Source organism: Pan troglodytes, chromosome 15 (assembly GCF_028858775.2).
Source record: "Pan troglodytes isolate AG18354 chromosome 15, NHGRI_mPanTro3-v2.0_pri, whole genome shotgun sequence".
In the NCBI taxonomy this organism is placed as follows: domain Eukaryota; kingdom Metazoa; phylum Chordata; class Mammalia; order Primates; family Hominidae; genus Pan; species Pan troglodytes.
Window position 1 is genome coordinate 67,475,610 of NC_072413.2, and position 16,285 is coordinate 67,491,894.

Here is a 16,285-nt window from a genome sequence, read left to right on the forward strand (position 1 = left end):
ATCACGGACACACACTGCACGGATAGCTCCAGACTGGCGTTGAGTGCCAAATGCCGACACAGACACGGTCAGATTCCAGGAAGAGAAATCCGATCCGATGAGCGCTAGGCGGCGGCGGCGGAGCACAGTGAAACCCACCTGAGGGGGAAGGGTTGGGGGGCACCCAATCTTGATGGAGCCCCTCCCCGTGCGGGCACTTTGGGCACTTCCTGAAGTCCTACCTGGCCACCCGCCTGCCCGGGGCATCAGGCATCGCCACTTCACTGGGGAGAAAAGCCAGACCGCCGCAGTTCACGGAGCGGTAGGAATTGCGGTGGAATTCCAGGCCGGAGTGTGTGACCCCACGCCCTAACTCCGTCCTCTCCTCCACCCCGAGGCGAGCAGGTGTCTGCAGGAGTGCCTCCAACCCCATTGCAAAGCGGACGTGGCCCTCGTCTCGATGTCGGCGCTGCTCGCCAAGGGGGACCCCGGGGTGGTGTTGGGCGCGCGGGGCGGGGACGGGGACGCGCTGCGGCCAAGTCCCCGGGCCCTGCGACCCGCAGGGACCTTCCAGACGCACGGAGCCCGGCCCTCCAGCCGGCGCCCGCCCTGATTGGCGCCCGAGGCCGGCCTCCCGCCGGCTCACCTGCCACTCCCAGCCAATCGGGGCCACCAGAATTGGGGCTGTCGCTGGGGGGTGGGTGGCTAGGGCGGGAGGGGAGGAGATGCTGCCGGCCCGAGGCTGAGCCACCCTCCCCGCGGAGTTCCCGCCCGGCCCTCTGCAATCCGGAGCCCAAGCCGCCGGCTACGCGCCCTGCGCCCCCTTGGTGCCGCGTCCGGTGCCCAGCGCGCTTTGATGCTGCAGCTCCGGGCCGGGCCGCTCTGCTTCTCTGCTCGCTGGGACGCTCTCCGACGGCTCCGCCCTCGCCTCTCGCCCCGCGTCCCTGCCGAACCCGGGGAGGTGGGGTCCGGGCCGGGCACAGCCCCGCTGAGGCAGGATGTTCACGTCCAAGTCCAACTCGGTGTCGCCCTCGCCGTCCCTGGAGCAGGCTGACTCGGACGCCCTGGACATCAGCACCAAAGTGCAGCTCTACGGCGTGCTGTGGAAGAGGCCTTTCGGCAGGCCGTCGGCCAAGTGGTCCCGGCGGTGAGTGCGCCCCCGCGCCCCAAGGAGACCGCCGGGGAGAGAGCCTGGGCCTCGTTACCCCTCCCACCCCCTCCAGTCGCCGTCGTGCCTCTGCTTTCCTGTGTGACCTTGGCGTCACCCCGTTTCACTCTACACTGGCTCCCGCAGGAAAATGTGGACCATAGTCTGGGCCAGGAGAATGGGGATGGGGCCCCTGCCCTGGGGCGGTGGCAAATTCTCTATGGAATGAACCTGACCCTCGAGTGGGAATGTTGGGTGTGGGCAGAAGAAACCGTGGTCGGGGTGGGATCCCAGCTAGGTCAGATCAGGCCAGACTGAGGGGAGGGAGAAACTCCATCTCTAGCCAAAGGTGCCCCCAACCCCGGGACCCCCACTGTCAATTCCATCGTCTTCACAACCCCTGACCCAGGCCGCGAGGACCGGGCCTGAGTGTCTCCCTCCCGCCAACCACCCACCCTTAGACGGAGAGGGACCTGGCCCTTCTGAAAGGCTCAGGCTAAGGAGGGAGGAAGGGCCAGGAAGGGTGCTTGTCCATGGGGAAGTGACCTTGGCAACCCCTCCAACTGTCCCTTGAAATAATTTTTTAAAAAGTGAACACAGGGAAGAGAGATTCTAGTGCTTCAGGAGGAGGAGCTGGAAAGGAGGGAGGCAGCTGGAGTGAAGAAGGGGATAGATTGGTTCTGCCAAGGATTGATCCTCTGAAAGGGGTGGTGGAGAGAGACAGGGTAGTCCCAACCATCCTTCAGCCCCAGCTGCCTGGTCCCCAACTCAGACGCGACTCCGCGGACATCGGTAGCCACTCTCCACTTACAAATTAGCCTGGGAGGTATTGAGGGAAGAGGGAGTTCACAGCCCTGGACTTGCAGGAAGCTCCCAACTGGCTGCAGGTGCTGTGGGCCATTTTCTGGACAGTTTCCACTCTCCAGTCAATTTCAGTTCTGAGATTCACTACTGGTATGGCCTGGAGAATGCAGACCCTGTCCAGCCCTTCCGCGGAGGTGTGACCCTTCCAGGAAACCAGGGGTATCCAGATGCCCCTTCCCCATCCCACACTCTATGAGTCTGCCCCTGAGCAGAGGGGGCCTCCAGTGTTCCCAGGACCACAGATCATGTGGATGTGGTAGTGGCGGGTGCTGATGTTCTGTTCTGATGAGTAATTTAATGTTTCTATAAGACCGCAGAACAAATGGAGCTGTGGACAGTAGCTCACATTTTACATCTCTGGTTTCATGTTGTTTTGTTACTTCTGACAGGTTTCTCTCTGGGATTTAATGGGATACAGGCTTCTTGAGTTCCTCCAAAGTTGAGCTTATCTCTGACCCCCTAAATGAAGGCTTGGAGCAACATGGAGTGTATTTGGGGAGCTTCCAGTATTGTGCTATGTGAGCTACAGCCCCCAGGGCCAGGAGAGCTGGGGTGGAGAGGCTGTGTGTAGATTCAAGCACAATTAGCAGAATATCTCCCCCGACCACCCATCTTTCTTCTGCCTCAGCAGCTCCAGATAGTTAATCTTTCTTTTCTATTGGGTCTGGCTGCTGTTCTGGGTCCTGTCAACCAAGACTTCTCTTGCCAGACATTTTCACCTGACAGCATCCCTAGAAAATGCTAGGTGCTTGTGACCCCCAGGGTATGTCCCTGGTCCTCCCCTTCACCACTGCAGGTACATTGGGAACCTGGTCTCTGCACCCACAGTTGATTCCAGGGCTAGGAAGTGTCAGGAGTACAGGGCATAGGCCCCCAGCTAAAAGCACAATGGTAGTGCCAAGGAGGCTTGGAGAGGTTTAGTGTCCCCCACCCAGAGACTCCATCTTCTCCTCCATCCACTACCGTGGCCCCCAAAGCCACCCGAAACGATGCAATCAGAGTCTGAGCAGTATGTATGCTCTGCTAATACAGCTAAAAGTCAAGTCCTTTAGCCTCCTTCCAAGGAGATTGTTACCTGGGTTTCCTTCCTTTGTAGGAATTTCGGAGCTGCCACTGTGCAAAGACTACCTGGGGCTCAAGAAAGAACTAACATCCCACCTGCCCATTCTAGGCCTCTGTGTTCTCAGTTCTGGGAATACACAACACACACACACACACACACACACACACACACACACACACACACACACACACGCTATTTAGTCTTGGGTCAGTGACAGAGCCAGCCAGAGAGGGCCTGGGTGTGGGGGAGAAAGATGCTCAGCTCAGCCCCCTCTCACTTCCCATCAGGGCCCCCTGGGCCCCAGCTTCCCATTTGTAAAGTGGAGTCTGTGGGCTCAGCTAATTAGCAGCCACAGGAAGACTTGGGGACAGAGCAGCTGAGGGCCGCCACCGCAGAGCCTTGCCATTAGGGCGATCAATGCCCTGGCTGGAGCAGTTAAGGGGAGGGGGCCTGGAAAGGCTCAGCACTGCATTAGTAAAGAATAAGCTGGAGAGAACTGGCTGTGGCCAGCTGGGTTCTATAAAACCTTTTCCGCTCAGGGTCTGTCTTAGGACCTGTGCCTCCAGCTTCCACCGCCCAAGCAGCCCTGCCTGCCTGGGGTGGGAAGGTGCCCTTGAGCTGAAGGGTCAACTTATTTCCTGGGGGCAACAAAAGGGGAAGGGAATCAAAAGCATTAATTAGCAGAGATCAGATAATCTGGGAGAGATGTCTAGAAGGGAAGGCTGTTGACTGTGTCCTCATCTTGGTCTGTGAGTGGAGATGGAAGTGCAAAGACCTGGGCAGTGCCAGGACAAAGAGGAAGGGGGTGGGAAATCGCAGCCTCAGCCAGTGTCATGCTGTGAGGGCTTGGCCTAGACTAATTCTTTCCTGAGATTGAATGCTTTTTCCAGCATTCTATTCCACCTCCCAAATCCCTGCTGAACACTTCCCAAGGCCGGAACCCCTGAGGAGGAGGACCCACCCACTTCCTTCCTGCAACAGGAGCATCTATAATCCTCCTCACCCCTTCTCCTCCCCAGGGGCAAGGTAGCCAGTAGGGCCTGAACTGAGCTCCGCAGTTTACTCTTGCAGAGCATCTGTGGGTCCCTGACTTAGGGAGCTAAGATTCATGGTGTCCACCTGGTGCCAGTGGAGCCATGGAGACAGTGGCCATGTGTCCTAAATCTCAGGCCACAACCTGTACAGTGTGTAAAGATTATCTGTGCAGATGAGGGTCACCATGCCAAAAAGACTTGAGGAGACTTTCTTCCCACAGGGATTTGGAGCCCAGGGTTTTGACTTTGGTGCTCAGCACTGCTTCCCAGAGGTGACACCAATGCCGAGCTTTCCCAGAGCAGAGAGAAGAGCCTATCCTGTCAGCTTCACGGCACTAGGCTCAGCCTCACCCTGGTGACCCTGGGGTTTGGTCTCACTTTCTGGCACCCCTGGCATTCCCCTCAGCTGGCTGTGTGAGGTATCCCACAAGCAGAGTTGTAACATTTCTGCTGTGGAGGGTGCCTGCAGGACCCCCTTTAAAAAATAAACTTCTATTATTCAAACTTCTACCAGAGTGGCAACATACGGTGTGGGGAACAGTGACCAGGTGGCAGTTGAGGGGCAGGGATCGTCTGCTAATGTGTGTGGGAAGCTGGGGAGGGGACAGAGCAGAGGAGCTCTTTCAGCATTGATGAAGAAGAAGGACTTGGGGAACAGTCTCTGCCTCCAGAAAAAAAAAGTGACCAAATTACTTTATTCTGAAGATTTCATAGTGTTTTTCACTCTCTGGCTCCTTGTTCCAGAGCTGTTCTCCCAAGCTCAGGATAGGAAACTGAGGCACAGAGGCAGGGGGAAGGTGCCTTTTCTGAGTCTCCTCAGATTCCTCTACCCATCACCCTCTTCCCTTTCTGTGCTGGTAGCATCCAGGTTACAGTGAATCCTTGGGTTAGGGAGATGGGCACACTCTCTGGATCACCCAGCCATAAATGAAATGATACACATCAGGTCAGGCTTCCTGGGGTCGTATGATTATTTACCCAGACCAGGTCTGCCAAAGTTAAGTGAGTTAATTGTGCAAACAAGTGGCATTTCTTTCTCACCCACTCCCTGAGGAGCTGCCCTCCGTGGCTGTTGATGTCCTATTTGAAAATGAGTCTCACCTGTGTATGGGTCAGACCTCCAGCTTGCACAGAGTTCAGCTTCCTTGTACCCAAGACTTAAAAATAACAAAGTAATTGCTTCTGAGAGCAGCTGTGGGTATGGTAGAAAGTGAATCTAAGGCCGGGTGTGGTGGCTGGTAATTCCAGCACTTTGGGAGTCCAAGGTGGGTGGATCACTTGAGGTCAGGAGTTGGAGACCAGCCTGGCCAACATGGCAAAACCCTGTCTCTACTAAAAATACAAAGATTAGCCAGGCATGGTGGTGGGTGCCTGTAATCCCAGCTACTCAGGAGGTTGAGGCAGGAGAATCGCTTGAACCTAGGAGGTGGAGGTTGCAGTGAGCAGAGATTGAGCCACTGCACTCCAGCCTGAGGGACAGAGTGATACTCCATCTCAAAAAAAAGGAAAAAAAAAGAAAGTGAATCTAAGCTTAGAGGCAGGTGCTCCAAGTTCCAGCCCCAGCTCTGCCAGTAACCAGCTGCATGATCCAGGCTGTGGCATTTCACCCCACTGGCCAGCAGTGTCTCATCTATAGAGTGGGAGTGGGATGGGTCAAACTGTGTGCCACAGATGACCCCAGAGGTGCCTTGAGTCTACCACAAGGGAATGGGGAACAGGGGTACAGCTCCAAGACTCCCCACCCACTTCAAGCAATACCTCTGCGCTGTTATATATATTTTTTGTTTGTTTGTTTGTTTGAGAGAGAGTCTCCTTCTGTCACCAAGGCTGGAGTACAGTGTCGCGATCTTGGCTCACTGCAACCTCTGCCTCCCAGGTTCAAGGAATTCTCATACCTCAGCCTCCCGATTAGCTGGGATCACAGGCATGTACCACCATGCCCGGCTAATTTTTGAATTTTTGAGTAGAGATGGGGTTTCTCCATGTTGGCTAGGCTGTTCTCAAACTCCTGACCTCAGGTGATCTGCCCGCCTCGGCCTCCCAAAATGCTGGGTTTACAGGCATGAGCCACCTGTTATATGTTTCACACCAGCAGTCCCCAGCATTTTTGGCACCAGGTGCCATGACTGGTTTCATGGAAGACAATTTTTCCAAGGACAGGGGTGGGTGTGGGGGTGGTTTCATCAGGCATTAGATTCTCATAATGACTGTGCAACCTAGATCCCTTGCCATGCACAATTTACAAAAGGGTTGGTACTCCTCTGAGAATCTAATGCCACCGCTGATCTGACAGGAGGCGGAGCTCAGGCGGTAATGCCAGCCACGGGGAGAAGCTGTAAAAACAGATGAAGCTTCACCTGCTCATCTCCTGCTGTGTGGCCCAGTTCCTAACAGGCCATGGACTGGTACTGGTCCAGGGCCCAGGGGTTGAGGACTCCTGTTTTACACATTACGGTTGTCTTACTGTTGTTGGAATACTTGTTCCAGGGGGACTAAGTTTTTTGAGCCCCCTTGGACTTGATAATCTCTCTGAACTCCAATGTGTCATGACTCAAGCATTTCACAGATAGAATTCCTACTGTTCTGCCATCTTAGACTGGATGCCAGATGAGAAGCACAGGCCAGGATGAGCATTTCCTGAGCACACCAGGCCATCCAGAATGGACACAAGGGACACATACTGGGGCTGTGTCATTTCTACCTTCCTTCTGTCAGTTCTGAAAAGGACACTTCTGAGGGCAGTCCTTCTCCAGCTCTACCCACTACATAGCCATTCTCAGTATCCAGGAGGCTCGGAGAGGAGGGAGACTGGCTGCTGGGCCTATTCTGGAAGTTTGTGCCTGGGGAAGAGGGGGAAGCCAGGCTGGATGTTCGCCTTCCTGTGAAATGTAACTCATGTGTAACTCACACATCCACTGGGCTCTTGCTGCTCTCTTGAGAGTGAGATAAATTTGGTCCCAAGACCAAATCCCATATCTAAAGGAAGTCTAAAATCTGTACCAAGGTTTCTGTTAATCCCTAAGAGGCTGTAAACTAGTTTCTTGGTTGATGGATTAATTTGCTGACCAATGTACACGGTCCTTGTTGCACATCCAGAGGTGGAACTCAGCTTTTGTGCCTCAGTTTTCCAGCCTTCCACACTGCTGCATAAACACAGCAGGTATTTATGAGTCTAGCAGCCTATCCTGAAGGGAAGCTGTGGCAAAGAGGAGGGCAGAGGAGGTATTTAAATTACAGAATTGCAAACATCTTCAAATTGAGCGTTAGGTCCCTGGTAGGCACCCCACCTCGCTGTCACCAGAGATGGTGACATCACTCTGTCTCTGGACTCTTGGATCCTCCCAGGATCCTCTCTCCTCTGCACTCTGCCATCACTCCTCCTCCCTATTGTCCTACAGGATTTTCCCCAAATTCAAATTTCTTTCACTCTGTTAAGCAAAGCCCTTTCTAGCTCCAACTCCTAAACTCAGTGGCATTCGCATCTCCAAACATTAGGGAGCTCACCTGAGTGGACAGAGACTGCATAGGCCTTTGTTTAACAGGACCTGCCCAACATAGAAGATACCTGTGGTTCTAGATAACATTTTCCTTGGCTCCAGATGGGCTTATCATGAGGCAGTGGTGACCATCAAGCTCTGGTTGAGCCCTTGTTGCATTCAGAGCACTGGGGAGGGGGGCAGAAGATGGGGACAAAGCTAAAGCTTGAGAAAACCCTTCCTGGGTTCCCTAATTCATATTGGATGGCACCTGTGCCACTCTGTGACCCAAGCTAGAGTCCTGGTAATCGTGTCATCCCAGTCCCTGCTCACCCTGCCCTTGTTTAACATTTCGATGAGCCTTGCTGATTTGCACCCCCCAATAAATTTAATTTTCCCTTTGCCTGCTTGTGGACTTCCCCATGGCTAAAACTGCAATATGACCTTATAAGTGCCCTGTTTGAAACTTGCTGGCAGCTCCCCTTGTCTGCAGGAAGAAGTCCAGCGTCTTCACAAGGACTACTCACTCTGCCCCGCTCTGTCCCTGCTCTCTGACCTTAACTCACTCCTTACTGCACCTCTCCTGCACCACCGCCGACCCTTTGCACTTTCTGCCAATAATACCAGAGATATTTTTATAACTTTGAACACACTATTCTTTGCCTATGCTGTTCCCTCTGTCTGGAATGGATCTCTCCCATTTCCATTTCCTTCCAAATTCCCAAGATACTCCTATTCATTCTTCAAAGCCCTGCTTAGTTGTCACATCTTGGGGAACTCCCTTGGCTGGACCCCTAAACCATTGATACCTCCCGGTCTTCACTCTTCCTATACCTAATATAAACTTACAATGTTGCAATATATTGTGGCACATTACAATGTTGCAGTCTACTCTCCTGGCGTGTTGTAAAGTTACAGTGTACTGTGGTATGCTATGATGTTGCAGAGTACTTCCCTGGTATGTTACAAAGTTAAAGCCTACCCTGGTGCTTTACAATGTTGCGGTGTATCCTCTTGATGCTTTACAACTATCCTAGCTCCCCCGTTCCCAGCTATGTGATCTGGGGCATTATTTAATTTCTCTATGCCCCAGTTTCCTCACCTACCTCATGTGAGGAGTTGAATGAGTTAGCACAATACTGTTACTAGAACAGTGTTTAGCACCTAGCACAAAGGAGGAGCTTGATAAACATTAGGTGTTTTGTTTTTGTTTTTTAGGGTCTTTTGAGACAGGGTCTGGCTTTGTGGCCCAGGCTGGAGTGTAGTGGCATGATCACAGCTCACTGTAGCGTCGACCTCCTGGTCTCAAGCAATACTTCTACCTCAGCCTCCCAAGTAGCTAGGACCACAGGCACGAGCTACCATACCCAGCTAATTTTTTAATTTTCTGTTGAGACAGTCTCCCTGTGTTGCCCAGGCTGGTATGGACTCCGGGGTTGAAATGATCCTTCTGCCTTGGTCCCACAAAGTACTGGAATTACAGGCGTGAGCCACCACACCCGGCCAATATTAGCTATTTTTAAAAGTATGTTGGTTTCTACACTCTTTCTCCTGCTTTTGATTATCAGCTCCCTGAGGTCAGCAAATCATCAAGCTCCAGGGCCCAGCATAGTAGCTTGGTGTACTAGGGGAATCAGTCATGCTCTCTGACCTGAGCTGACCAGCAGCTTGCAGTCACTCTGCAGAGATAGCAGAGATAAGCTCTAGGAAGAGAAACAATTCCAGTCACATGTAATGAGGAGGACCAGGCATCACAGAGCACAGCAGGTGAGAACTTGGGCTTTGTCAGCAGAGATAACCGTGTTCTGAGTTTGCCACTTACTAGTCGCTTAATCCCTATGCCTCAGTTTCCTCTCTAGTGAAATAGTTTCCTATTTCACTAGAGAAACCTCTGTGCCTCAGTTTCCTCACTAGTGAAATAGAAAAAACAAGCATGTTTACAACTATCCTAGCTCCGCCATTCCGAGTTGTGTGATCTGGGACATATTATTTAACTTCTCTTAGAGTTGTTATGAGAAATTTAAATAAGATAAAGTCAATAAAACAGTTAGCATCAGGGCCTTTGCACCTGCAGCTCCTCTGCCAGAAACACCTTACCTCTCCTCAAAGATTACCTTCTTAACCAGGCTCTCCCTGGCCACTCTCTTAGCAAGGTGAGTGTCCTGGCACCCTGCGAATGCTCTTTAATCTGGAAATGAAAATACTATTCTTTATGATGGGAGAGAGAGACAGCCAGCGTTGACACAAGCCCTGTACCTCACCCAATGCTCCGGGCTTCACCCCAACACATGGGGACAGAAAAGGGCCAGAGCTGATGGGCAAAGCTTCTCCCAGGATTGATGTTGGGTCTGGAAGGAGGGATGAGCTTCCCACGGGGGGCAGGGGGAAGCAGCATATGCAGGGATAAGCCATGTGTTGGGAGGTCAGGGAGCTGGCCAGCTGGGCTGGAGCCAAGAGCTCCCTCCAGTAGCAGCCTTGTGAGCACAAATGGAAAAGGAGTTCAGGGGAGAGTGCAGCTTATTATTACTGAGTCTGAACCCAATCATAATAAATAATAATTTTAATCATAAAAGTAATCATTTATTAAGTATTTACCACCATGTTCTAAGTCTTTAGGGGAACATTATCCTGACAGCTCTATGAGATATAGGTATTATTATTATCCTCAAGTTGCACGGTGGGGACCTGAGGCCTAAATATATTAGGTAACTTGCCCCAGTCACATTGCCAGTCAGTGGCAGAGCTCTAACATTGGCTACCCCAACCCCGAAACTTACAGCCTCTGGCCCATCTGTTTCCTGGTCAGGAGCTGGATGGAGCAGCTCCTTAGGCAGTGGCTGTGGGAAGTAGGTGTAGGGACTATTGTCCATGGGTTCCAATCCCAGTTCCACCTCTGCCCTAGGAGTATGGCTTTGCATACACTATTTTGCCTCTAAGCCTCGGTTTCCTCATCTGTGAAATGAGAATAAAATGCCCAACCGTCCACAATTGTGACATGGATCAGATACATGTGGAACCCTTAGCACAGAAGCCAATGCATGAGAACAGCTGCAGAAAGGGCAGCCATCTCTCGCCCTTGGGCCGTCTCTAGCCAGACCAACTGCGCAGGGCCTGGGAAGACGTGGCCCCTGGCTTGCAGTCAGAATGAGAGTGTCAGGGAACAAGGGGACTTTGGAATAGGGTGGGAAGAGGAAGCGTTCCTCTGTGCAGGGCACTGGTGTTCTGAGCCCCTGCCTGTTGAGAAGATGCTGAGAAGGGGCAGCTAAAATAGCAGGGCTGTCACTGAGACAGGTTTATAAGCAAGGCCAGATCTTTGGGTCCTAGAAATGTGCTTGCCAGGTGAGCCCTCCGTTGGGCCGAACTCATTCCTGCCTGCCAGGCCATCGTCCTCCTCCTCCAGGTCCATGCTAGCTCCCCTCCCTTGACCCCCATCTCCACCCAAGCCATTCTGGGGACAGCTGCAGCCAGGCCGGGTGTGGCATGTGTGATGTGTGGGCCCTTCACAATCCCTACTGAACTCTGGCCCTCACAGAGCAAAGACTACCCTGAACATCCACCTTCCTTCCCCTGCCCCTCTCTATGCTGTCCTTCAGAAGCACGAGGAGAAGAAGGGCTATGACATTAGGGAACACTTTCTGCGTGCCAGGCAAGTGCTGAGGACTTTACATGCCTCCATCCACTGGATCCTCTCTTGCCCCCTAACGATATGTGGCAGTATCCCCTAATGAATCTCCCTGCCTTTACCCTGACAATCTGCCCTCAACACAGCAGGGTTGAGACTTTTGCAATGTAAGCCAGGTCACTCCTGCTCAAAGCCTTCCAGTGGCTGTCTCTCTTACTCAGAGAAAAAGCCAGCCTCTACCAACTAGTGCTGTGACCTTCAGCAAGTCATGCCTCCTCTCTGCTTCATTTCTGACCATGTAAATGCAGGGAGCATTTCTCTCATAGCATCATTGTGAGTGGTGTTAAGTGCATTAATAGCAGTAACTGCTTGGAATGAGGTGTGGTATGTGGAAAGTACTATATAAATGTTAGCTTGATCATTATTGTCATTACCATGGCCATAGAGCCCTATGCAATCTGGCCCAACTGCTGCAGCCTTGCAGTTCCCTCGAGAGCTAGGCACACTTCCTGCCTCAGGGCCTTTGCACCTGCAGCCTCTCCTCAAAGATTACCTTCTTAACTAGGCTGTCCCTGCCCACCCTCTTTGACATGGACCCATGCCCACTCCCAATTCCCCCTAACCTGCTTTATTTTCCTCCATAGCATATATCAGCATCTGGCACATGACATCTCTATGTCTCATTTATTCATCATCCGACACCCACTACATGCAAGTAGTGTAAGCTCTAAGGAGATAGGGATTTTTGTCTGTCTTGTTCACAACTGTATCTCCAACACCTAGAGCAGTGCTTGGCACACAGTGGCAACTCAGTAATTGCTGAATCAATGGAGGAATCTTTATAACAGCCCTAAGAGACAGTTATTTGTACCCGCATTTTATAGAGGAAGAAAGGGAGGCTTAGTAAGGCTGGGAGTTTGCCTGAGGCTGCAGCTTGAAGGATGGGGGTTGGTGGACCCCAGAGCCCTGTGCTCTCCTTGCCATGTGTCTAATGATCTTCTGCCCACCCACTTCCCAGCCCTGGCACAGTGCTTTTCCTTAAGTGGGAGGGGCTCCAGAAGTGGCAGGAAGGCATAAAGGTATTTATTTGTTTCAGTCAGCTTGGGCTACTATAACAAAATGCCATAGACTGGGTGGCTTAAACCCTGGAAGTGTATTTGGTCACACTTCTGCAGAGTCTGAGATCAAGTTGCCCACATGGTCAGGTTCTGATGAGGGCACCTGTTCCTGGCTTGCAGATGGCCACCTTCTCAATATGTCCCCACACGGTGGAGGAAGAGGAAAAAGAGGGTGAAAGAGGTTTGATTTATTTATTTTTGCAACAGGGTCTTGATCTGTCACCCAGGCTGGAGGCCACCCTGGAGTGCAGTGGTGGTGTGATCACGGCTCACTGCAGCTTTGAACTCCTGGACTCAAGTGATCCTCTTACTCAGCCTCCTGGCTAGAACTACAGGCATGTACCACCATGCCCAGCTAATTTTTTTTTTTTTTTTAATGTAGAGACAAGGCCTTGCTATGTTGCCCAGGCTGGTCTTGAACTCCTGGGCTCAAGTAATCCCCTTGCTTCAGCCTTCCAAACTGTCGTGATTACAGATATGAGCCACTGTACCCAGCCAGGAAAGAGAGCTCTTCTTATAAGGCCACAGTCCTATTGGATTAGGGCCCTACCCTTATGACCTTCCTTAACATTAATTACCTCCTAAAGACCTTATCTCCAAATACAGTCACATGTGGGGTTAGGGCTTGAACATATGAACGTTGAGGAGACATATTGAGTCCATAGTAGCATTTCCAAAGCCATTGAGAGGAGATGGCGGCCCTGGAGACAGTCGTGTGCTGCTTACTGCAGTGACTGTATTCAGACCATGGAATGCATCACTCAGCACTGTCCTGAGTCCTCCGCAGATTGGTGGGGTGATGAGCGCAATCTCATTTGACCCTCAAAATAACCGCATAAGGTAGTTGTTATTATCCCCATTCTATCGGTAGAGAAACTAAGGCTCAGAAAGGAAAGCTGACTTGCCCAAGGACCCCCAACCCCAGCCGGAAAATGTCAGGTCTCTCTGATGCCAAAGCCTATATGCTCTTAACTACTCTATGAAATTCCCTTGGAACAGCCAGGGGACACCTACCTGGGCCCATGGGACTGAAGTGGGATGGACTTGCCCTCCAGGAGCCTGATGCCCCATTGGGGCAAGATGCATACATGGGATGTGGCAGTGGGCCTAAGTGCCAAGTGCAGGCTCTGCTAGCAAGTGCAGAAGGAGCCCAGAAATCAGTGTGGCCTGGGTGGGTCACCAAGGGTGGGAAGGGTCCCGCTGGCTGAAGAGAAAGAGGGAGGGCATTCCAGGCCAAGCCACACAATCTCCATGTGCAGGACCACGCAAGTGTAGCAGTCAGGGGACAGTGAGCTCGGCAGTTGACTGGAGGACAGAGAGGCTGAAGGGCAGACATGGCAGGAAAGCTGAGAGGTGGGCAGAGGTCAGGTGCTGGCAGGCCTGGAATGTCACTGAGGTTCTGCAGCAGGTGGTATTCATGTGCTGTTTCTGCAGTGGGGGCAGAAAGGCCTAGGAAGAGCATTGGCTTTAGTAGGGTATCAACCCTGAGCAGGGGCCACAGGGCTGTGTTTGTTATGTGGCCGGTCAGAGAGGGTAGGTTCAGGTAAAGAAAATGGGGCTGAGTACAGTGGCTCAGCCTGTAATCCCAGCACTTTGAGAGGCCGAGGCAGGAGGGTCACTTGAGGCCAAGAGTTCGAGGCCAGCCTGGGCAACATAGCAAGACCCTGTTTCTATTTTATTTTGTTTTATTTTATTTTAGACAGTCTTGCTCTGTCACCCAGGTTGGAGTGCAATGATGTTATCTCTGCTCACTGCAACCTCCTGGGTTCAAGCGATTCTCCTGCCACAGCCTCCTGAGTAATTGGGATTACAGGCCTGAGCCACCACACCTGGCTGATTTTTGTATTTTTAGTAGAGACAGAGTTTTACCATTTTCACCAGGCTTGTCTCAAACTCCTGACTTCAAGTGATCTACCTGCCTCGGCCTCCCAAAGTGCTGGGATTACAGGTGTGAGCCATCGCACCCAGCCTTCTATTTTTAAAAAAGAAAAGAAAATGGGTTGACATGAGGCTCACACCACAGCACAGAGCTGAGCTTCACTTCCCTCGGATGGCAGCTGCCAGTAGTCCCAGGCCTGCCTCTGCATAGCAGCTGTGGCCTTAGGAAAGATCACGTGGCTGGTAGGACCTTCAGAGATTCACTGACTTCGTCATGCTCACCAGCAAGGTTTCTTTTTGTTTTCTCTTCTCTTCTCTTCTCTTCTCTTCTTTGAGATGGAGTCTCACTCGTGTTGCCCAGGCTGGAGTGCAGTGGTGTGATCTTGGCTCACTGCAACCTCTGCATCCTGGGTTCAAGTGATTCTCATGCCTCAGCCTCCTGAGTAGCTGGGATTACAGGTGTGCGCCACCACACCCAGCTAATTTCTGTATTTTTAGTAGAGATGGGGTTTCACCATATTGGCCAGGCTGGTCTCGATCTCCCGACCTCAAGTGATCCGCCCACCTCAGCCTCCCAAAATGCTGGGATTGATTACAGGTGTGAGCCACAGAACCCAGCCTCACTGGCAAGTTTTCAAGCCCCTCACAAGAGGGCCCATTCGACCAGTGGTGTGCTGGCAAATGCTTACACTAGGCTCTTGGGGGAGGGAGCTGAGGCAATTCTGTAGGATTGGACTTGCATGGTGCAAATACTCCCATCACAGCCACTATTGAGCTACCAACACCATGTGACCAAATGCAGGGCAGGGAAGAGATTGACATTGTGGGCTCTTATGAGCCCATCTGAGCTGGCTCCAACTCTCCCTGCATGTAAACTTTAAACTCTCATACGTGCACACACACACACACACACACACATACACTCACACCAGCTTTCAGAATCGCCACCACATTCTGCTTACACCCCGTCACTACAACAGCACTTATTAGCAGGGGCCCTGGAGCAAGGAGCCAGCCACTCTGGGTGTCCCTGAATCTCCGGGCTTTGAGTGCCAATCGGACCTTCCCCTAGAGGGTGCTTGGTGGCTCATCATAGCTCCAAACATGAGTCCTGGGAGAGCCCCTGGGGCGGGTCCAAATGCTCCACATGTTGACCTCAAGGACGTGGCCTCCCCAGCAGTCAAAAAGCACCAAAGTCACAGAGCCCTCAGACCTGAGTCCCAGAAGGCGACTGGGGAGTAGCCCGAGACAAAGGGAAGAAGGAGACTGGGGAGCAGCCTGAGACAAACAGAATGCCAATGTCACACTGGGGTGCTCGGGGCTGCAGATTGCCAGCTTTCATGTTACTTGCCAAAGACCCATCTTAGCATCTTGCATCTTCTTGCGTTCCTTCTCCTAGAGGAGACCCTAAGTGGCTGGAGGTGAGAGCTCAAGGGGCTGAAGGTGTCCAAGGGGAAGAACCACAGCTCTCCTGCTGTGCTGAGCCAGGGTGGTGGTTCAGCGGGACAGAGGCAGCCAGACCTGGAAGCCAGTAGTGGGGCTCCCGCTCCAGCTGGCCACCTGTGCAGGGGCCCAGCTGCCTGTGGGGACGTCACTGGCCAGCTGAGGCCTTTGTGAGGGTGTGGAGCTTGAGTTGGTAAGGATGGCTGAGCTGGTGTCCCTGTGGGCTCCCATGTGAGTCCAGGGCCCCCAAGGGTGCTCTTGTTGTCCCAAGAAACCTCACCCCTTCTCTCCTGGTTGCTTTTCCTTCCCCACTGCCCACTTTAGGTTTTTCATCATCAAAGAGAGCTTTCTGCTTTACTACTCTGAGAGCGAAAAAAAGAGCTTTGAAACCAATAAATACTTCAATATACATCCTAAGGTGAGGCGGCCCCTCCCAGGGCCACAGCAGGGGAGGGCCCAGTGCGGGCATCAGAGCTTGCATCTTGTGAGGGGAGGGGACTGCGCTCTTTCTCTGGCCTAGCAGAGAGTCTGGAGAGCAAATCCTCTTGGGGCAAAAGACCCCCTGCCCCTGTCCTGGGCTGGACCCTCACCCTCCTGTGCCCCAGACCCTGCCCCAACCCTTCCTCTTCTCTCTGAACATCAGTTCTGGCCTCTGTCCCAT

The 16,285-nt window shown here is 52.4% G+C and overlaps 1 protein-coding gene across 1 annotated transcript in view; it reads left to right on the forward strand.

Annotated features, from left to right (window-relative positions):
- The first annotated feature begins 728 nt into the window (after positions 1 to 728).
- The window catches only part of PLEKHD1 (pleckstrin homology and coiled-coil domain containing D1), a 46,475-nt gene continuing 30,918 nt past the window's right edge, over positions 729 to 16,285 (forward strand). Inside the window, exons 1-2 of the mRNA XM_522886.7 lie at positions 729 to 1,126; positions 15,949 to 16,042. Of these exons, the coding sequence (XP_522886.3) occupies positions 978 to 1,126; positions 15,949 to 16,042 (243 nt within the window). The 5' untranslated portion in view covers positions 729 to 977. The remainder of the gene's footprint in view (positions 1,127 to 15,948; positions 16,043 to 16,285) is intronic.